This window comes from Gobio gobio, assembly GCF_949357685.1.
Source record: "Gobio gobio genome assembly, chromosome: 6".
Classification (NCBI taxonomy): domain Eukaryota; kingdom Metazoa; phylum Chordata; class Actinopteri; order Cypriniformes; family Gobionidae; genus Gobio; species Gobio gobio.
Window position 1 is genome coordinate 11,557,362 of NC_137102.1, and position 22,484 is coordinate 11,579,845.

Below are 22,484 nucleotides of genomic sequence, written 5' to 3' on the forward strand. Positions count from 1 at the left end.
TTTAAGCTTGTGCTGTAACACTGAAGGAAGGAAAGGGTGCCTGATAGAAATGACCAGAATGTTGTGTTTTTAATGCTGGTCCTGGCATTTTCTTGCCTTGGTATCCTAAATAATCCGCTTCCACAGAAATACTCCAGTATCTGGTTGGAAATTCATGCTGTCTTTAGCTGGTCTTTTCTGCATGAAAGGCACCCATATTTTGTGGAAGGCCCCATGTTTTGTTACATTTTTGATATTAAATTCTATGCAGTATTTATTATGATTACTATTTGTGATTTATTTTTTAGTTGTGTATTTTATTGTATGTTTTGTACTACAGTTCTCTGACACACTGGTAATTTGCTCAGTTTCGAAGAAAGTTCTAAATTTTGAATTTGCAGTTCAGAATATTTGAAGCTATAATTTTATCAATTGAACATTTACAACAAAATTCACAACTAAAAAGATTTGGAATAATAATACATTTTACATTTACAATACATTTTGTTTTGTTCAAAATTCAAATATTTTTGTCATTTTTCTAGATCAGTAAAAAATTCTAAATGATATCAGTCATTATTAACTAGACTAATGTAAGACACAGGATTTCTGCAGGATTTCATCTAAAGGTATGTGAGAGAGCAATGCCTACTGACTGTTTTTAAATGTTTTAAACTGTAAAAACAACAAAATTGTCAGACATCCATTTAGCACGTTTACTTATGAAAACAACTGAAGAACAGTGTCTTTTGTTCTCTCGATACTGTCTGTTTGTTTTACTGGCTGAGAAATTGCTTCAGATGGTTTGGATTTTTTTTTTTTATGTTAAAAAACGGTTGTGCTGCTCAAAGGGGTCATGAATTGAGAAATCAAATTTTCCTTCAGCTTTTGAGATATAAGAGGTCATCATACTATAAGAATAACCTGAAAGTTTCAGATCTGAAAACTTCCTTGTTAGTCTAAGAAGAACTTTTATTGAAACCAAACCCTGAGAACGACTCGTTTTGGAATATGCCTAATTATGACATGGGTGAAAAAGCGCCTCTGCAGAAGATGATCAATGCCTACTTCTTCACTGCAACGTTGGCCCTGCCCACTGGCGTGTTAGTGAGATGACGAGGAGAGAAGAGCGATACAGGATCACTGGACTAAAAATAACACAACCTTCCAAAGGATCCTAATGCTAGGAATGTGTTTTTTTATTTTCAACAATGTGAATGTCTCGGTTGAGCATTATTTATTTGTATTTGGGTCATTTCACTGTGGATTCTTTGGTAAATCAGTCGCAATTTCAGCGCAGGCTTTGCAAACAGACTTTTGCGATATGGACTCGACAGTAATGCTACAACATGTTAGTAACTGTTTACAGACATGTTGAACGCATGAACGTCATTGAAACCCGATTTCTGCATGCTCACGAATGCTTTCATCATAACTATAGCCCCGTTTCCACCGAAATTACCTGGAACAATTTGTACCAGGAACTTTTTTTACAGGAACTTTTTTCCCCCCAGACCTGCTACTGTCTGCGTTTCCACTGCGGTCTAAAAAACCGTGAAGATTAGGCAAATTAGTCCGGTGATGTAGGATTGCGCGCGGCACGACTGCTCCTCCCAGTCAGCGACGGACAGTAATCACTTTTGCGCGACACTGTCTGCAACAATAACAAGTATGGAGGAGATTCAAGCAGCGCTGCTTTTGCTGGTTATGTATTGGTTTACTAAATAGGTCATGAACAAAATGGCGGAAAAGAGACGAGCACTGATACTAAAGCGTATTCTGAAATAAGACAACGTATGTTATTATCAGGTATTACGGACATTGACCGTGCGATGGCTGAGACGAACGCGCACCATCGGACAGAAAGAGCGAGACTGATATTTACTCAACGCAGAACGAACCTCGCAAAAGACTTTTAAAAATGCCGGCTGAAATAAAATGCTGCGTGAGCTCAACCAATCAGCATGTTCAGCGCCCAAGTCCCACCCCTTTTTCAAGTTCCTGAACTTTGAAAAAGTACTACCTCGGGAGCAGGGCCGTTCGGAGGGGGAAATATTTACCCGGAACTTCATTTAGACCCTGGTTCCTGTGGTCGGAAAACAGAGTACCACCCCAAAGTTCCTAGTTCCTGGGGAAAGTTCCTGCGGTGGAAACGCGGCTTAACAGTGCCAACAGAATGTAAATAAGAGATTTGTTGATAATTATGGGAGTTTTGGTGAGAATCCAGAACTTAAGCCGGGTTCACACTGTGCAATGTTTGGCCACGATTTTGCTGTCTGAGACAAATTTTGCAAATCCAAAAAGATTCCTCTGATCCTAGGCTAAAATCTGAAGTCTTTGATCGTTAGTTTGACATGTTCACCGGCAGCCGATTAATGACTGCTGTGATCAAATTTGACCTCAGACGAAATTCTGACAGTGTCAGAAGATTTGGCACACAATCCTGAAGTGTGACTTTTCCTACGACGACCGTCAAATTATCTTCGTTTTTCAAGACAAACTATGACCAAAATGAGTGCTAAAGATTTCTTTGTAGCCACCATTTCAATCCCGCGTGTAATGCAGCTCACAGTCACCGAACATGTCATTGATTGATGATATAAAACTCTGGACAAGTTTTCTTGCGTGCGCGCGCCTTGACTATCGTACAGTCTGACATTAATGACAACTTAGATCTTACAGTGTGCACCCGGCTTTAGTCACTGATAAACTCGTACTGTTGGATTGACAGCTCCAGCATTTGTAAAGGAAGCGTTTAGTCACTGGTTTGGTTTACTGACACATAGACAAAGAACATCTGATTGTACATGAATCATTACATATCAGAAATCGCTGGTCACAGATCAGGCATCAAATTGATTAAAAGTAAAAATGTTTATAATGTTACAAAAGATTCTTGAACAAATTTAGCACAGTTTCTACAAAAAATATTAAAGGGGTCATGAACTGCATTGTTTTAATGTTTTATAGTTTCCTAGGGTGCACTTATGTTAGTCTGAATTTGTTAATTTTTATTTTATTTTTTTAAACATCAAAATTGGTCAATTTAGAAATAAAAGGCATTTTTCCTACCCTGACTTTAGCTCTCTGATTTGAACGCTCTGTTTGAAGGGGCGTGTCTGCTGTGAGACTTCAGTGTAAACGCCCACTGCTATGATTGGCTAACATCTTTGCATATGAAATAGCTAAGTATTACATGTGGTCTAAACGCTTCCTTTACAAACGCTGGAGCCGTCAATCAAACAGTACGGGTTTATCAGTGACTAAGTTCTGGGCTCTCACCAAAACTCCCATAATTATCAACAAATGTAGTATTTACATTGTGTTTACACTGTTAGTTAAGCATTTGTGAGCGTGCAGATATCGAGTTGCAATGACGTTCATGCGCTCATCAGCTACAATTCTCATTACTGCAACCTGTCATGCCACAATCTAAATATAATGCCATAGATCTAAATATAGTGCTATAATAAACAGTGTTCACGATTAGTTAACCTTGAGAGCTGTAATAGTAAAAACATGCAAAAAATTTCAGAGAGTTCCACATGTAAAACTAGCTATTTCATATGCAAAGATGTTAGCCAATCACAGCAGTGGGCGTTTACACTGCAGTCTCACAGCAGACATGTACCTTCTAACAGAGACTCAAATCAGAGGGATCAAATCACAAAAAATGCCTTTTATTTATAAACTGACAAATTTTGATGTAAAAAGTCACAATAACATTATAAGTGCACCGCAGGAAACATTTATAAAACAATAAAACAATGCAGTTCATGACCTTTAATATTTTTGTAGAAACTGTGCTACATTTTTTCAGGAATCTTTTGTAACAATATAAACATTTTTACTGTCTTGTTTGTGATTCGTCCTTGCTAAATACAAGTATTCAGTTTTGGGTTTTTTTTACATCCAAACTTTTGAAAGCTAGTGTAAAAGAACCCAATAATGCGAGTAAAAGATGACATTGTGTAACCCTGCACATAAGCAGTCTGTATAATTCCAGCAGCTATCCATTTTTAACCGGTGCACAGAACAAAAAAAATGTATATGTGCATGCCATTTAGCATTAAAGATGTGTCGAAGGGAGAATGTGCTCAGAGCCCTGTCCACTCCCTTGCTCGTTTCCCTATACCCATCATTTACACTACGTACTATTTCTGACATCAGCTGTTCCGACAAGCTCAAAAGACCAGTGTTTGCGCAGTCACTGGGCTCCCAGCGTGGGCAAACGGCCACCCCACACATGTCTCTCACACTCCAGAATCTTTTCCATTCCAGCTGTTTTTCCTTGAGATGCTTGAGAATGATTCAAGAAGCTGTCAAGCGCAAGGCTCTTTTAGTCAACACCTGACGTGAAAATCCATGAGGGCAGTCCACACGAATTGCCTTAGACGACTTTTATAAAAGATGTGACTGGCAGACAGAAGCCTCGGATATTTCAGCCGTCTAATTCTGCATAATAAGAAAGAAACAACTCTGTGTTTCAAGTGAAGCATGTCTGTGAAAGATAGTAACATCAACAAGCCAAACTGACTACATTATTAAATTCTGACCAATTAGGAAAAATCTGATAAATTAAACAGTAATGTTGTGACTTTCACTTACTCTTTTGTTTCTCAAATTTTAAACCACATGAACTTGTAGTCATTTTTTCAATTAATTTTAGGTTTCTTCAACACTTCTTTCCCACTAAATCAGCAAGATTTTACCCAGTCTTACAACAAATCATGTGATATGTATTTTACAGTACATATTATATGGCTGGATATGCTCTCATGTGTCTCTTTCCCACAGCAAAATTTTGTTAAACTTATTGAAGTTCTTGGTATGTTTCATCTCCATTTTTTTTTTTGGAAATAGAAACTGCAACAAATGAGACTATATAGAACTCAGACATTGGATGTGGATAGCATAGCTGTTGTGTTCTGCTTCTCTGTCTTGTTTATTGTCTTAGTTTTCACTGTCACCATTTGTCTGAGTTCCAGTCATTCCTTCTTTGTCATGATTTCTGAATAGTTATCACCCGTTCCGTTGAGTACTGTCCTCTGTGTATTTAAGCTGTCTTCTTCAGTTCTTTGTCTTTCTTGTGTACGTTATGTTGCTTGTGTATTGGCTTCTAGCGCTCTGTGTTTATTAAATCTTGGGTATATATTTGTTCAATCTTTATATAAAGCAACCCCTGACAGAACACAAGACCCCAAGATTGGATTAATACGGCAAACATTTATATGGATATCACCACTGTACACCTCCTTCTGCTGGAGCAGGGCAATCCCTCCCTCAAGGACCACACGAGGGACTTTCTCGATCTTGCCTCACTCACTGCCCCAACTACTCGCTTTGTGCGAAGGCACGCCTGCCTTTGGATGGTCAAAGAGTTTGTGGAATTGGTGCTGGTATAAAACAACGCACAGATGACCGTCTGCCGGATGAGGACAACGCCAGGCCCACTCCAGATCCAGAGCCCAGCCAGCCGCCAGCCATGCCCGTTGCGGAAAAACCAGAGCCCACCTCTGACTTGGAGCCCGAGCCCACAACAGTCTTAATTGAGGGCATTTTAGTGGCGTTTGAGGGTATGTATTGGAGCCCCGCCCACACTCCCCCCGCTTAGGTCCAGAAACTGAGCTGGGTTGTTGAGTATTTATTGAATGATGAGCTGGAATAGGAAATGTTTGCTGTACCGCAGTCACCGCTGGTCCCATCCAGTTCTAAGTTGTCAAAGTCATCACTGGATAAGCCTAATTCTAAATCGTCCAAGCTGTCACTGGTTAAGCCCAGCTCGAAATTGTCACTGGTTAAGCCCGGTTTCAAGTCTTCATCATCCAAGTCAGCACCAAGCTTATCAAAATTCTTGGCCCGAGTCCAACTGTTTCATTTAATTTCTTTAAGTTAATTTAGAAAATGTTTGGAGCATTTTTTGGATTGTTAAATTAAAGTTGTTGTATTTTAAAGTGACGACCAAGCAGCCAGCGGCCGACAGTGAGTTAACCACGTCTGATCAATTTAGCCTCTCAAATCAACACTTGACTTGTCTTGCCTATAATAAAATCCAAAGATATAAAACACTTTAAGCATATCACAATGTTAGTTTAATTGAGGCAGGCTGCTGCTCACAACGGCGCTCACAGACAAAACGGGCTATACAATCTAAACACAAACAAAATAAAAATAAAAAAACATGCAGTTTGTCTTACCTTATACCTCTCCGCAAAAAGAATATAAATCCGAATGTAAAATCTCCGCACTATATGCAAATTTAAGTTAACGTCAACGAAAGAAACCTATACAGTATGTGCTGCAGTTTATTTATCATCAGCTAATTTCAAGATCAAAGTCTGCAATAGGAGAAAGAGTGGCCTAAGCACTGGTAAGATCATTCTCATTAGTTTTAATGAAGATGATTGTGTTTTTGAGCATCCGAGACTTACTTTCAGTTTCACTTGCGGCAGTTTGCGCGTTGGCTTGCTTTACTCATTTGTGGCGATGCGTGTTGCAGTAGCGCCGTCATATCTGACTACAACATGTCATATATACCCTATAACACGCTCTCACATTTTATTTTTTGAACAATTTGTCAGGAGTAAAATTTACATATGTGGTTTAACAACAAGATGCATTTAGACTTGCCCATTTTCGTCTGAAATGCGTCCCAGACCTAGCCTCGAAATCTAGACGCACTCTAGCGGCAGCAAATCTAATTTGCAGCCAGGGTAGTCTAGCAACTCTCCGTTGGTGTGCGAGCTGGAAAAACCAAACTCTAGTCAGGCCAATCACATTGTGTATAGAGTCGGTGGGCGGGTTTAACATAATGACGGCAGAGTTGTTGACACGGTTCCACGTTCTACTTATAAACAAAGAAGCTGGCAAACAGCGGTCTTTCGAATCAGCTTTGGCCGTGACTCTGGAAGACTTGAAGTTAAGCTTTTCTTTGAGAAAAGAACAAAGAACGGCACTGAAGTCATTCTTAAGAAAGGAAGATGTGTTCAGAGTTTTGCCGATCGGATATGGCGAAAGTTTAATCTATCAACTAGCTCTGCTTTGCCTTCTCCATTGCTCTGGTTGGTTGTAGCGCTATCCTATTGCGTGCAGAGGGAATTTGAAAGACAACCGTTTATCCCGCCCCTCGGATTGAGCCCTGCCAATGGTGAGTTCCCAGACCCAACATCTTGATGTGGGTCTGGCTTGTCAGGCTATCCCAGACCACCTTCTGAATTGGTTCGTTTGAGTGATCGGATTTAAATCCGTCTCAAAAGAATTTCAGAAGGCATTTACTCCTGGTCTTTCCACAATCGGATAGATATCTGATCAGAGAAAACAAATGAAGTGACCAGGTGTCTCTTCCAGCTGCGCTGAAGGAACGCTTGCTGCTACTGTAAACTCTAAACACTGTGTGAGTCAGTCTTGAAAGTCGCGGTATCATGGTCTTGTGCTGCGCTGGTGGAAACATTTCTCATAGTTTCTTTTAATTAATGAATGTCTAAAAATATAAAAAGGAGCCTAAAACAGGCCTGAAGCCCGGCCAGTGTGTGAGGTATGACGTGAAAATTGGCCCGATGCCCAGCCCTAGGGGTGTAAATAAGTCTGGGCACATCGGATGCAGGCCTCTACCGGACTCCACCTTGGCTCTTTGACTCATCGGCTTCACCATGGACTTCCATCGCTCAGGCTCCACTGGGCAGCCTCTTCCCTCTGGCTTAACCGTGGTCCATAGTCGCTCTGGCTCAGCCTCGGACTTCTGAATCAGCAGCTTTGCCTGACACTTCGTCTTCCTGGTTCCATCCAATCTCTCAACCAAGGCTCCACCATGGTCCCTCCATTGGCTCCACTGTGGACCTTCATGTCATGGATCTGGATCATCCTCCTGCTCCTTCTGTCTCTGCTCTGGTTCCCCTGCCCTGGCTTCTCCCACCTTCATCTTCTCCCTGGTTATAATTTTCTTGTTGTCTTCCTCTGCCTGCTCCTCGTCCTCCTCCAGTGCCCTGCCCTCCCTTTCTCATCAGTTTGGACTGTTTTTGAAGTGCAAGGATTTCCTTTTTTCTTAAAAAAAAAAGTTGTATTGTCCTCACCAAGGCTGCATTTATTTGATCAAAAGTACAATAAAAACAGTAAAAAATTTAAAATATTATTACTGTTTAAATTAACTATGTTTTCTATTTTAAAATCAAATTTATTCCTGTGATGGCAAAGCTGGATTTTCAGCAGCCGATACTCCAGTCTGATTTGGTGCTCAAGAAATATTTCTTATTATTATCAGTGTTGTTTAAGTTCATATTGAAATCTTAGTGAACGCAAAAGACTTTCACTGTCTTGAAGAAGTGTTATGGCAAAAATTAATTCATTGACATCACTAATAAGAGACAAACCATTTTCCAATTTTCTTTATAAAGATTTATTTTTCTTGCAAGAAAGAGCCACGGTCAGTGTAGCCATTCGAGGCTACCTTGAGTGTGAACTGCTAAAACAAAGGAAAGCACAAACTTTTATACCCTCAATGTTTTAACAAACCCCCTCAGTAATTTTCCATACATCTGGCGAAACCCACTGAAGGTGTCGCCTTGAGCAATTAAAAGCAAGAAACACAATGGTCCTTCATCTGTAACAACAGACAGAGTATCACCTACTCCTAATCAGCATAACTATTCAAACGCATAGATTCTAGCCAGGAACTCCAATTCCAAGAGCCATAAAAGATAAAAGGGGCAATGTCTGGGCTCCCACAGGTGGGGCCTCATTGATCTGACTCATTTAAAACACAATAGAGAAAACAGGTCTGGAAGATTAAATCTTCTGTGATTAAATTTTTCCCCAACAGAAGCAACTGTGATGTAACTGGAAAAGAGATCTCATTTGTGATTTTTGTTGGTTTCCAGCATACTCAGAGGAGGAGGATTCGTGTAGCAGAGTCTTGTCCGGAACCTCCAGTGTAACTCTGGAGCAGCCCAGCATGGAGCACAGCGGCATCAGCCTTCACAACCATCTGCACAATAACAAACTCAATCAGCTGAGGTGAGGATCAGCAATCTTTGATGATTCTTTTATGAACAAAGTGATGTCCATGTATTTCAGTGCACTATTTTGTATTGTGATGATAGTGAACATTTCGGTGGCAAACTTTGGTCCCCATCCCAGGATGGCATCCTAGTAATGGCACTGCCTCAGAACATGGCACAATATACATTTTGCATACATACAGCATGGAAACATCCAGTTTGCTTCTCTGATACATATGGGAACAATTTTACTTGAGTCTAATTGGCTATTTGTCACTGACTGGAGGACTCCATCTGCAGTGCATATATGTGCGTCAACCAAAGCAGTTAGCAACATGTGCTTATGATGTGAAACATTAAAACAGCACAGCCGATGCGATGGGAGCATATCGGCCCTGCCCTGTGAACGAAGACATTAAGTGTGGAAACACATGTTTCTTCAGTAGAAAAATATTATCATTATGCATTCGCATGGGTCTTTTTACAATGCACAGTTAACCTATGACCTGTTCTCTCAATATTACTGTTGCGCTGTCACGCAAATATGTGCCGATTGTGAAGGGATTTGATCTGATCTGGATGTCTTGCATTAAGATCTTTATACAATCTTATGCCATATGGACAAATTTAGAGATCATAGGGATTTTCTTTTGCAATTTTGGTCACTGTGGTCACTACTATGTCTTGCGTAAATGTTGTTTCTTAGAAAAGGCTTTAATAATTCTTCTCATTATTTCATTTTTTTATTGTTGTTGTTAAAGAAGCATATTGTTATGCTGTCACTCACCACAAACAGGCAGTGTTTGTTTCTGAACGTTTGCTTATCCAGACGTGTCCGGAAAGAGAACACATGCCATGACTTGCTTTATGTAAACATCAATCACTCTTGAGGAGATGTGATAAAAACACTGCGCAACAAACTCTGTGGCTGTATACAGGAAATGGGTTTTATCAAATAACAAAACATATCAGCGGAACCTACTTAACACCTCACGCACACTATTTGTTGCCAGCTATCCTACCATTGACTATGTGACAGAAACATTGAAGGCTTGGGTTTGTGGTCCCAAAACAGAAAGCTCATTTTCCCCCAAAAGGGTTTTAAATTATATTAAACATTTTATAACTAAATTGTCTTTGCTAACTCCCGTCATCAGAATCTGATCCCATTGCAAAATGTGTTTCGTTTGGCAAAAAAGGATTTAAGAGACTTTGCTTACTGAGTATTGTTGTTATTTCAAAACCCTGTTATGAAATGTGAGATTTTGAGTGACTTGTGGTTCATTTTTGTGTGAATGTGGGTATATGTTGATAGAATCTTTTCTGATGCCTGCTTTAAAATAAAGTCTATCATTTAGAGTTCCTCTGGATATTTGGTCCTTCGTCAGTTATTAGCCATTAGCCATGTTTGCATTAAAATATATGGGTAGTCGAAATACTCTGAAGATGTCATGTCCTGCATTTTGACAAGCTTTACTTCATCTAAAACTATTTGACCATCATTTATATGCATGCCGTTTATGACCTCAGATTAAATGAGACTACAAGGACTTTTTGTACCTTCATATATATATAAATATATATACAGCGGGTAAAATAAGTATTGAACACACCACCATTTTTCTCAGTAAATACACTCACCTGAAGGATTATTAGGAACACCTGTTCAATTTCTCATTAATGCAATTATCTAATCAACCAATCACATGGCAGTTGCTTCAATGCATTTAGGGGCGTGGTCCTGGTCAAGACAATCTCCTGAACTCCAAACTGAATGTCAGAATGGGAAAGAAAGGTGATTTAAGCAATTTTGAGCGTGGCATGGTTGTTGGTGCCAGACGGGCTGGTCTGAGTATTTCACAATCTGCTCAGTTACTGGGATTTTCACGCACAACCATTTCCAGGGTTTACAAAGAATGGTGTGAAAAGGGAAACACATCCAGTATGCGGCAGTCCTGTGGGCGAAAATGCCTTAATGATGCTAGAGGTCAGAGGAGAATGGGCCGACTGATTCAAGCTGATAGAAGAGCAACTTTGACTGAAATAACCACTCGTTACAACTGAGGTATGCAGCAAAGTATTTGTGAAGCCACAACATGCACAACCTTGAGGCGGACGGGCTACAACAGCAGAAGACCCCACCGGGTACCACTCATCTCCACTACAAATAGGAAAAAGAGGCTACAATTTACACGAGCTCACCAAAATTGGACAGTTGAAGACTGGAAAAATGTTGCCTGGTCTGATGAGTCTCGCTTTCTGTTGAGACATTCAGATGGTAGAGTCAGAATTTGGCGTGAACAGAATGAGAACATGGATCCATCATGCCTTGATACCACTGTGCAGCCTAGTGGTGGTGGTGTAATGGTGTGGGGGATGTTTTCTTGGCACACTTTAGGCCTCTTAGTGCCAATTGGGCATTGTTTAAATGCCACGGCCTACCTGAGCATTGTTTCTGTCCATCCATTTATGACCACCATGTACCCATCCTTTTATGGCTACTTCCAGCAGGATAATGCACCATGTCACAAACCTCGAATCATTTCAAATTGGTTTCTTGAACATGACAATAAGTTCACTGTACTAAAATGGCCCCCACAGCAGGGGTGGACAGTAACCAAGTACATTTACTTAAGTACTGTACTTAAGTACACTTTTTGAGTATCTGTACTTTCCTTGAGTGGTATTTTTTCTGGAAACTTATGACTTTTACTTCACTACATTTGAAAGACAAATATCGTACTTTTTACTCCACTACATTTCTATCAAGGCCCTCGAAGTAGAAAGTCGTAGCTGCTTTGAAAGTCAGTGGATGATTTGTTTTCTTCTTTAAATGTGATTTAAAAAAAAAAAATTACAGACAGCCTATAAAAGGCATCAGTTCCCAGACGCAGTGCGCACAACCATGGTCATACTTAAAAGTTAAAATTCAGAATAGCAGACGTGGATAAGTCTGAAAAAGGGCGATGACACGAAAGAGCTCAATTCAATCCGGATGTGCACACAGAAAGCTGCCTCTCAGACGCCAGACCACAAGTACTGAATTTTAGTCTATTGAATCTACTAAAATCTTACTATAGTCAATTAAAACTAAAACTAAAACAATTCAGATGCCTAAAATGTTATAGTCAAGACTATGACTAACACTAAATCAAAATTTGCTGTCAAAATTAACACTGGTATGAAGTATGGTCGGTCAAATTATTTTTTAAGGATTTACCCGGCAAGTTGCCATAGCCTTGTGGATAGAGCGCTAACGCATAGGTAACATTCGACAATGACGTTAGTTAGCATGCAAAAACGTAGTTGGGCTAATAATGTTAAATGAAGTGCTTTCAGAAATATGTTTTTACATAATCCTGTCAAATAAACACAATGTAGAAACCTTTCTTTTCTAGTATGATTTTGACTTCGATAAGAGCTTTGTAACTTTTAAACAAGTATTTAAATGAGTTCAAGGTAGTCCTATGCTAGCATGTCAGATGGAGCATGACTGACTGGCTTAAACTACCATGATGGCACAGCGTGCATTCATACAACAATGCAACAATAAAAAAATAATGCATTTACTTTTACTTTTGATACTTAAGTACTTTTAAAAGCAAGTACTTCTGTACTTTTACTGAAGTAAAAATCTGTCTTTACAACTTTCACTTGTAATGGAGTAATATTTGACCAGTGGTACTTTTACTTTTACTCAAGTAATGGAGTTGTGTACTTTGTCCACCTCTGCCCCACAGTCACCAGATATCAACCCAATAGAGCATCTTTGGGATGTGGTGGAACGGGAGCTTCGTGCCCTGGATGTGCATCCCACAAATCTCCATCAACTGCAAGATGCTATTCTATCAATATGGGCCAACATTTCTAAAGAATGCTTTCAGCACCTTGTTCAATCAATGCCACGTAGAATTAAGGCAGTTCTGAAGGTCAAACACAGTATTAGTATGGTGTTCCTAATAATCCTTTAGGTGAGTGTATATTTCTAAAGATGCTATTGACATTACATTTTCACCAGATGTTGGTAACAACCTATTCAGCAGTGGCGCCTCCAGAAATTTTTCATAGGGGTGGCCAGATGTGGCCACTTAAAATCTTGGGGTGGCACACCAAAACTAGAAACCATAATTTCAGAATTGTATTCTACTGGTGTAGTAAACCGGCCTGTAGAAAACTATCAGAAAGACTTAAGGAAACTCCTACTGATATACTTTGGTTTATTGTGTTATATTTAATGTTACTAATTATATAATGTGCATAGACTAATAACAGTACAGTTAACATTTTGAGTTGCACAACAATTCTGTTTTATTTTGCAATTATATTTGGCATAAGGTGTACATTTATTGCAAACAAAACAGTTACTGGGGAAAAGCAGATACTGGCAGATACAAATAAAAGCATCCTCCTCCTCATCCTCACTATTACTAGCCTTTCTTCTTAAAATAAGAAGAGATGTCTGTGGACTTTCTCTTCATTGTCTGAAAATTGACATAACATGCACCAGCTGTCACTACACATCACTACACGTCACTACACATAATTCCCGTCTTCTTTTACTAAAGAATATTTTTTGACTTATTTACGGTAGTCTTCTTCGTCTTCTTACTTCTTTTGAAATTGTTGACTGACGGGCACGTGCTGACCTGTACTGTTGTCTGAGCGCGCAACAGCGGCATCGGGGGAGGGGCGGGGCGGGCTGTGTGTTATCGAAGGTCTAGAGCGGCTTGCCTGCCTGGCTGTGCATTAGGGATGAAATGCATAACTGATGCTACTAAAATTTATACTGGCCATGGGGTGGCCAGGAGTCGGCCAGGGGTGGCCACCCCCTGGTGGCGCCACTGCCATTCAGTCCACATGCAAAGAAATCAAACCATAGATGTTCATAAATTAAGTTATGTGTAATAATGTTAAATGACACAGGGAAAAAGTATTGAACACGTGAATAAAGGGAGGTGCAAAAAGGCATGGAAAGCTAAAACAATCAGTAATTCGAAAGCAATCCTGCCCCTCGTCAATGCAAATTAATATCAGCTGGTTCAGTCCCAACTGATGGCCTATAAAAAGGTGTCTCATTACCAAGGCGTCACACAAGAAACATCTCATGATGGGTAAAAGCAAAGAGCTCTCTCAAGACCTTATTGTTGCAAAACATACTGATGGCATTGGTTACAGAAGGATTTCCAAACTTCTGAATGTTCCAGTGAGCACTGTTGGGGCCATAATCCGTAAATGGAAAGAACATCATTTCACCATAAACCAGCCATGACCAGGTGCTCCTCGCAAGATTTCTGACAGAGGAGTGAAAAGAATTATCAGTGTTGTCCAAGAGCCAAGGTGCAATTGTTTCAAAGAAAACAATAGATAATGCACTCAACTGCCACACGCAAGACTCCACTGCTGAAGAAAAGACATGTTGAAGCTTGTTTAAAGTTTGCTGCACAACATTTGGACAAGCCTGTGAAATACTGGGAGAATATAGTCTGGTCAGATAAGACCAAAATGTAACTCTTTGGATGCCATAATACACGCCATGTTTGTAGGAGAAATGGCACTGCACATCACCCCAAAAACACCATACCAACAGTGAAATTTGGAGGGGGGAACATCATGGTGTGGGGCTGTTTTTCAGCATATGGTACTGGCAAACATTTAATTCAAGGAAGGATGAATGGAAAAATGTACAGAGACATTCTTGATAAAAAATCTGCTGCCATCTACCAGGATGATGAAGATGAAACGAGGGTGGATATTTCAGCAAGACAATGTGATCCCAAAAACACTGCCAAGGAAACTCTCAATTGGGTGCAGAGAAATAAAATAACGCTGCTAGAATGGCCCAGCCAATCACCTGACTTGAAGCTGTCATTACCAACAAAGGCTTTTGTACGAAGTATTAAAACTACACTGTGTGATATTTTCCCCCATCTAGCGGTGAAAAGGTATATGACCATCCAGTGAATATTAGTTTCTTTTCCTCTCAATTCGGATTTCGTTTTAACTCCTACGGTGGCCGATTTAGTCCAAGATTAACATGGATTCCAGTTCAACCTCGTCCACATTCGACACGGTGCCATCGAGTGTTAAAACGCGAAAGGCGAAAGCTTGAAAAATAATTTTACTTGCCCGACGGACAAGTATCCTGGTTAAAACGTCAAAACAAAAAATAACTCGAGAAGAAAATCGAAAACAAATGAGCGCCGCTCACACACAGAAACTCAGTTAACATACACAGTTAAAATCGTGCAGTTTTTATATTTATAACATGATACAGTTAGTTAAGCAACATTACACTAACAAGAGTGTTGTTTTTCTGAATACCATCACGACTGAAAATGACACTGATTTCATACGCCAGTTCCATAAACAATTATTTAACATTAAGTCACTTACATTTTAGAAGCAATATGGACTGTTTTTGTTCTATTTCAGCAGCGAAAATAGTTCCAAACAAATATCACAGCAGACTCGTAACGCATCTCACAGCAACAGTGTGTGTTAGTGAATGATTCATCATTTTGAATGAATCGGTTGAATCAAAGATTCCCAGGTTGACCTATTCGTAAACGACCGCCAAATTCTTGAATGAATCAGCCGTTTCACTTAAACGACTCAATGACTCGCTCATTAAGACGGTCACATGCTGCCACCTACTGGTGGTTTAGTTTCACCTTTCCAACATTTCTTATTTGTATATTCAAAAATATTTAAAATAATCTCATAACATTATTTAATGCAGTTGTAATTTTTCAGTGTAAATGATTTAATTTGATTTGTAATAGCCTATAGTGTCTTATTCTAATTTAATTTATAGATCAAATTTAAGAATATAAAAGGAGAGCTGAAGCATATCCTATATTTAATAAGATTATGGAAAAATGCCCTTTATAAAAAGGTACAAATATGACAAACATGCATATTTAAATATGTCAAAGCTGATTAAACACTGGTGAGAATATTGCTTCAAAATAGATTATATTTAGAAAAAAAATCCGGACAAGCAAATGTTTTACTCGGACAAGTGAATGACAGATTTACTTGTCCGAAGGACAAGCGTGTGAACAGGCTTAATGTCGAGCCCTGTTTACGGGTATGTCCCTCTTTGGCTAATGTACTTTCAAGATGGAGGGGCAACATGACGACCGGCATTCAAACCCCTCACCCGTATGTATTTTCAATGGCATATTATAAACTTACGAGAATACTTTATTACTTGAAAGAAGTAAATATACATTAATGAGCACATATATTTTGGAAAGAACTAAGTGTTTTTAGCTAAGAATAAACTAAAAAAGTTACACTGTGTAGCTTTAAATACGTTTCAGTAAGCGTGTTCAATACTTTTTCCCTGTGTCATTTAACATTATTAAAATTTACGGACAATAGCAGCTTTAGAAATATATTTACTGAGAAAAATGGTGACTTGTTCAATACTTATTTTACCCACTGTATCTTTTAGCCCTTAAATGCATGAATGTTTCCCCAATCATGATTACATATCTGGGTCTTTAGCTACCTGGATTTATATCTACCACGGATGGATCTCTATTTCATAATAATATAAAACTCTCCTGATATTAGAGTAACAATTACAGAAGAATAAAATAAAGCATATTTTGTTACCTTTTGTAGCTTGGAAGGCTTCAGTTGTTTAAAAAAAAAAAAAAGCAGATGTTTAAAACCATCATCGCTGTCCTCGTCAGAGCTCATATTCACCATCTCAAAACTATAATTTTCAACATCTTCCAAATTAATATTTTGATCGCTGACTGCGTCTTCACCAGATCCACCATCATATTTGATTTAGTTCAGTACTTGCTCTGCAGTAAATCGCTGAGCCATTTCAAGTTTTGCTGATGATACCTATTCTTTTGTTTTCTGCCTGCGGTAACTATGAGGGTAGTGAATGACGTCTCGGGTCACTAAAGACCTGAGGTATGCGTTTAAGGGTTAAATTGAACTACTAAAGGCAGAAACTAAACCTTCTTAAATACACACTTTTCCTTATACACTTCCATTGAAAAGTTTGGGTTCAGAAAGATAAAAAATAAATAAAAAAAATACTTATTCTGCAAAGATGCATTAAATTGATCAAAAGTGTCAGTTAAGACATTTACATTGTTACAAAAGATTTCTATTCCAAATAAATGCTGTTCTTTTGAACTTTAGATTCCTACAAAAATCCTAAAAAAGACTCTTTACAAAAAAATAACTGTTTTCAACATTGATAATGGTAAAAAAAAATTCTTGATCAGCAAACTGGCATATTATATAAGATTTTTTTTTATATAATATGGCATATTATATAAGGATTGTGACACTGAAGACTGGAGTAAAGGCTGCTGAAAATTCAGCTTTGCTACAACAGGAATAAATGACAGTTTAAACACAATATTTCACAATATTAATGTTTTTTATTTTATTTCTAATCAAATAAATGCTGTCTTGCTGCTTCTAGAGCTCTTTTAGTAGTCAGAGCAATGTTTGGTAGTAGTAATAACTTTTCGTCCACCTGTATGTTTAAAAGGAGTACTGTTAGATCCATCTTTTCCGAGATGAAAGTTCCTGCCCTGTAAAGTTGAGTCATTTCATTCACTTATTTAATGACCTCCTCAAACAGGACAGGATACATTACCTAAATGTCTTTAAGCAAGTCTTTCAATACAGTGTGCTGGCCGAAAATAACGCACTGTCAACTAAGTGGAGGATCAGTGTGATGGGTAAATTGGGATATTTTTTAACGCTGCATGAAAGATTCCTCTCATTCCAGCCTAAGGGTGCGTACGGGCAGCTGGCTGTGATTAATGTGTATAGAGAGGCTTGCTGTAAAAATATAAAGAGTGGAGCTGTTTTCTGAGTTTTGTGCTGACAGCCGCTCTATTGGGATTCGGCCCTCTGCTCCACACACATGGCAGCGCTGCAGGGCCAATCAAATTGAATGGAAATGTCTTTTCCCTGAAAAAAAAAAAGTTTCCCTTTTGGTTCTGCACACAAAACAATGTAAAAAAAGAAAAAAAAATTTTAAATAAGAGCAGAAAATGTATATATTTTTAATTAACATAAAAAATGTCATGTAATAACTTACAAAATAGATTACAAAATAAAAATGAAACATGATTATACATTATAAAATGTATAATATAATGACATAATGACAACGTGAAAAAAAAAATCACATGTACCTAAATATTCACAGCCTTTGCTCAATACTTTGTTGAAGCTCCTTTGGCACCAGTTACAGACTCAAGTCTTTTTGAGTATGATGCTACAAGCACCTATTTTTCTCCCATTCTTCTTTGCAGGACCTCTCAAGCTCCATCAGGTTGGATGGGGAGTGTCGATGCACAGCCATTTTCAGATCTCTCCAGAGATGTTCAATCAGGTTCAAGTCTGGGCCACTCAAGGACATTCACAGAGTTGTTATCTTGGCTGTGTGCTTAGGGTCGTTGTCCTGTTGGAAGATGAACCTTCGCCTCAGTCTAAGGTCCAGAGCGCTCTGGAGCAGGTTGTCATCAAGGATGTACATTGCTGCATTCATCTTTCCCTCGATCCTGACTAGTCTCCCAGTTCCTGCCGCTGAAAAACATCCCCACAGCATGATGCTGCCACCACCATGCTTCACTGTAGGGATGGTATTGGCCAGGTGATGAGCGGTGCCTGGTTTCCTCCAGACATGGAGCTTGCCATTCAGGCCAAAGAGTTCAATCTATGTTTCATCAGACCAGAGAATTTTGTTTCCCATGGTCTGAGAGTCCTTCAGGTGCCTTTTGGCAAACTCTAGGCGGGCTATGATGTGCCTTTTACTCAGGAGGCTTCCGTCTGGCCACTCTACCATACAGGCCAGATTGGTGGAGGGCTGCGGAGATGGTTGTTCTTCTGGAAGGTTTTCCTCTCTCCACAGGGAAACGCTGGAGCTCTGTCAGAGTGACCATCTGGTTCTTCTGGTCACCTCCCTGACTAAGGCCCTTCTCCCCCGATCACTCAGATTGGGCCAGCTCTATGAAGAGTCCTGGTGGTTCCAAGCTTCTTCCATTTATGGATGATGGAGGCCACTGTGCTCATTGGGACCTTCAACCCTGCAGAAATTGTTCTGTACCCTTCCCCAGATCTGTGCCTCAATACAATCCTGTCTCGGAGGTCTACAGAAAACTCCTTGGACTTCATGGCTTAGTTTGTGCTCTGACATGCACTGTTTACTGTGGGACCTTATATAGACAGGTGTGTGCCTTTCCAAATCATGTCCAAACAACTGAATTTACCACAGGTGGACTCCAATCAAGTTGTATAAACATCTCAAGGATGATCAGTGGAAACAGGATGCACCTGAGCTCAATTTTGAGTGTCATGGCAAAGGCTGTGACGTTTTTTATTTTAAATACATTTGCAAAGATTTCAAACAAACTTCACGTTGCCATTATGGAGTATTGTTTGTAGAATTTTTAGGATAATAATGAATTTAATCCATTTTGGATTAAGGCTGTAACATAACAAAATGTGGAAAAAGTGAAACGCTGTAAATACTTTCCGGATGCACTGTATTTTCATATTTCTTAGATTAAAAGGTTCTTTCTCCAAGATGTTTCATAAATAATCTTTAATGCTTTATTCATTTTACACATTTTGATCACAAAGAGTGTCTATACCATAGAACAACATAGAGGGGGTGATATATATATACACACAGACACACACACCATGGTCTGTCTGAATACTTGATTCTGATTGGTTGGAAGGTGTGCAATAAAACCATTTAATGCACAGGTAGTTTCAAGTCAGTTGAATCACCATTCTATATTAATACACACACACACACACACACACACACACACACACACACACACACACACACACACACACTTCACTCAGCTTCATGTTATATTGACAAAAGAATCTTGTTGATGAATAACACTGAAGATCTTCCAAAAGATGCTTGGGCCAAACCCCCTCGGGCCTCTCTGTAAGGGACCACATCATTTAAATGAACACTGTGCTCCACATAAAGTACATCATGATGGTTCTTTGCAGGCTAGCTGTGAGTCCCTCTGAGTTAAAGCCTATGCTGGGCTCTCAAGAGGAATGAGTTAGAAATAGAAACATTCTTTTATCAGGTACTGATCTCTACATGGCTGGATTAATGAATTAGACATGCCAATAACTCTTAGTTAGTACAGCATGTGAACTATTTGTTTTTATGTTTTGTTTTTATGTGTCATGACAATCTTTTCTGACATTTTTTGAAGCAGTTCTTGAATCTTGGCTTAAAAGCAACTGCTGTGTCCTTTCAGACTTTCTCCACTCGTTCGTGCAATCAACCTGGTCAGTGGTACCAATGAGCTCCAGTCTGTCTCGGAGAAGCACAGCTCCTTCCTAAGCCCACATCAAAAACTCAACCAGATGTTTAATGAAGCACCAATAAATCAGCATGGTAAGAAAGCTATTCTGTATTACCTTCATTAATGTTCAAAAATGGTGAAAGGCATTCTTCACTCTGCTGGTTTTTATACTCTGGATATTTCCGCAAACTGACAACTTATTGGCACCAATGTTGGAATATGCATTAACTTTACAAAACGCAGCGGCGTTAGTCAGCAAAGCAAGTCTGGGACAAAAACCTCCTTCAACTGATTTTACAGCCTGTTTCAGGAAGGCCTTCATTTACGGGAACACAGAGCATTTCATGAAGAGGGTCATTGTTGCTGTTAAAGATTTATAGTTGCATTTGCTTGTTTCCCATTGTCTACGTGGTTAGTTTATAATAACAAGTGGCAATGATTAAAATCTGGCTCTGTTAAATCAGTGTTCAACGACAGCTCGAAAACCACTAAATTAGATCATTTAATCAGATCCATGTGCTTGTTAACCAGGACTAGGCTGGAAAGATGATTAGACCCCTTTATAAACAAAATGTCCATTTTTTTAGGATGCTCCATAAATCCTTTAATTAAATATCGAGGTGGTTTCATTTTAAAATGATCTTTGGCCTCCTTTATTGGTGGAATGTCAACCATAAAGTAGAACATGCAAAATTGCTAATTTCTGTACTTTCTGTGTCTTTGTCTAGTTTTTCAAGCCACGTTTAATCGCGTTGAGCAGAATTCCAGTAATCAAAGAGATGATCTGCATAGTTTTGACCAAACTGGATTTCCTTTTATGTGTATAAATTCCTCTGGTAAGTGTCAGTCTGTGTCAGTCAGCTCCTAACCTTCATCTCTGGTTCAGTTCTGCAACCTCCCTCTTTGTTGGCAGGCTACAGCCTAACTCAGGACATACAGTAGGTGTGTGGGAATCGCCTCTCCTCCCTGTCCTGCTCCGGTCGGGATCTATATGAGCACTGCCTCAGTCAGATCTGTTCTCTGTAGACTTGAGACACACCTTTGACCATCTGCACCTGAAAGCAGCAGCGTAGGAACAAGGAAAGTATGGGTTTTGAGCAAGTGGAGCAACATCCACTGTGAGCTTCCTTGAGGATTGTGTCAAAGAAAAGAGGAACTCCTTGGCTTGGGCGGTGATGACGATGATGATGCAGCCTTATGTTTTGATGCTGAATAGACACTGTAATTTTCTGTTTGAGTGTGCACAGAGAATGTTAGGAGATATGCTGTTTACATTGAGTTGGTAACATGACAATTCTTTCTTTTTGTTGTATTTTCAAACATTAGTTTTATGATGCAAGTATCACATCATATGGTGTATCATTTTGCCTTCTTTCTCAAATAAATTACAGATAAAAAATATCTATCCGTCTGTCTGAAATCAGTTTATCCTGATTGTTTCAGTTTGACCAGGAAATGCTCGTCTGCAGGCTAACAGAAGGAAGTAGGGAAGAGCGGGGCACAACCTAACGCTTTTTGACTGTCTCAGTTTGTGTAAATCCACTTGGTATTCAGAGTATTTATTTTTTCCCACATTAATTGCTCACATGTGTAGTACAATTATGTGGTTTTGTTTCATTAATAAAGTGTATACTTTTTTTTCTTGATTTACCCCGAAAGAATGGAAGTGAAATGTGACAACATGCCCCATAGGTGGGGTACCTTGTAACATGTGGTGGGGCACAATGTAACATGACCAAATAACAGCTTAAAATGTTACCTGATATAATAAAAAAAAATATACAAGACAAACTAAAATATTTTGTCAACAAAATATAATTATTAACTTTTTAAAATAAAATAATGGCATTTTTTAATCATTAAAAATATAAGCATTTTTTGAAATACAGCTAAATACAGCTATTGGCCTACAGCATAGTTCAAAACATAATAATTAATAATTTCTGAACATTAACTCTCAGTGATTATTCACCCTTTTCCATGGTTTCTCAAAAGAATTTCTCAAAAGTACAAAATATAATGGCATATTTCTAATAGAGGCTCATTGTAACGCAGTGTTACAACACACCCCATCTGCGTAATTTAAATCGCGGCTCGTGTCTTCTGCTGTTAGATCAGCATTAAAGAACGATCTCAACTGTAAAATAACAGATATAAGATTAAAATAATATCGGATTTT

At 39.0% G+C, this 22,484-nt stretch overlaps 1 protein-coding gene across 2 annotated transcripts in view; it reads left to right on the forward strand.

The window, feature by feature from the left end:
* The window catches only part of glis1a (GLIS family zinc finger 1a), a 47,671-nt gene extending 25,973 nt beyond the window's left edge, over window positions 1-21,698 (forward strand). For both annotated transcript variants that reach the window (XM_079819204.1, XM_079819205.1), the window contains 4 exons: window positions 8,853-8,988; window positions 20,258-20,397; window positions 21,034-21,141; window positions 21,219-21,698. In XM_079819204.1, coding sequence (XP_079675330.1) covers window positions 8,853-8,988; window positions 20,258-20,397; window positions 21,034-21,141; window positions 21,219-21,247 — 413 coding nt within the window. In that variant the 3' untranslated portion in view covers window positions 21,248-21,698. The remainder of the gene's footprint in view (window positions 1-8,852; window positions 8,989-20,257; window positions 20,398-21,033; window positions 21,142-21,218) is intronic.
* The last annotated feature ends 786 nt before the right edge of the window (window positions 21,699-22,484 follow it).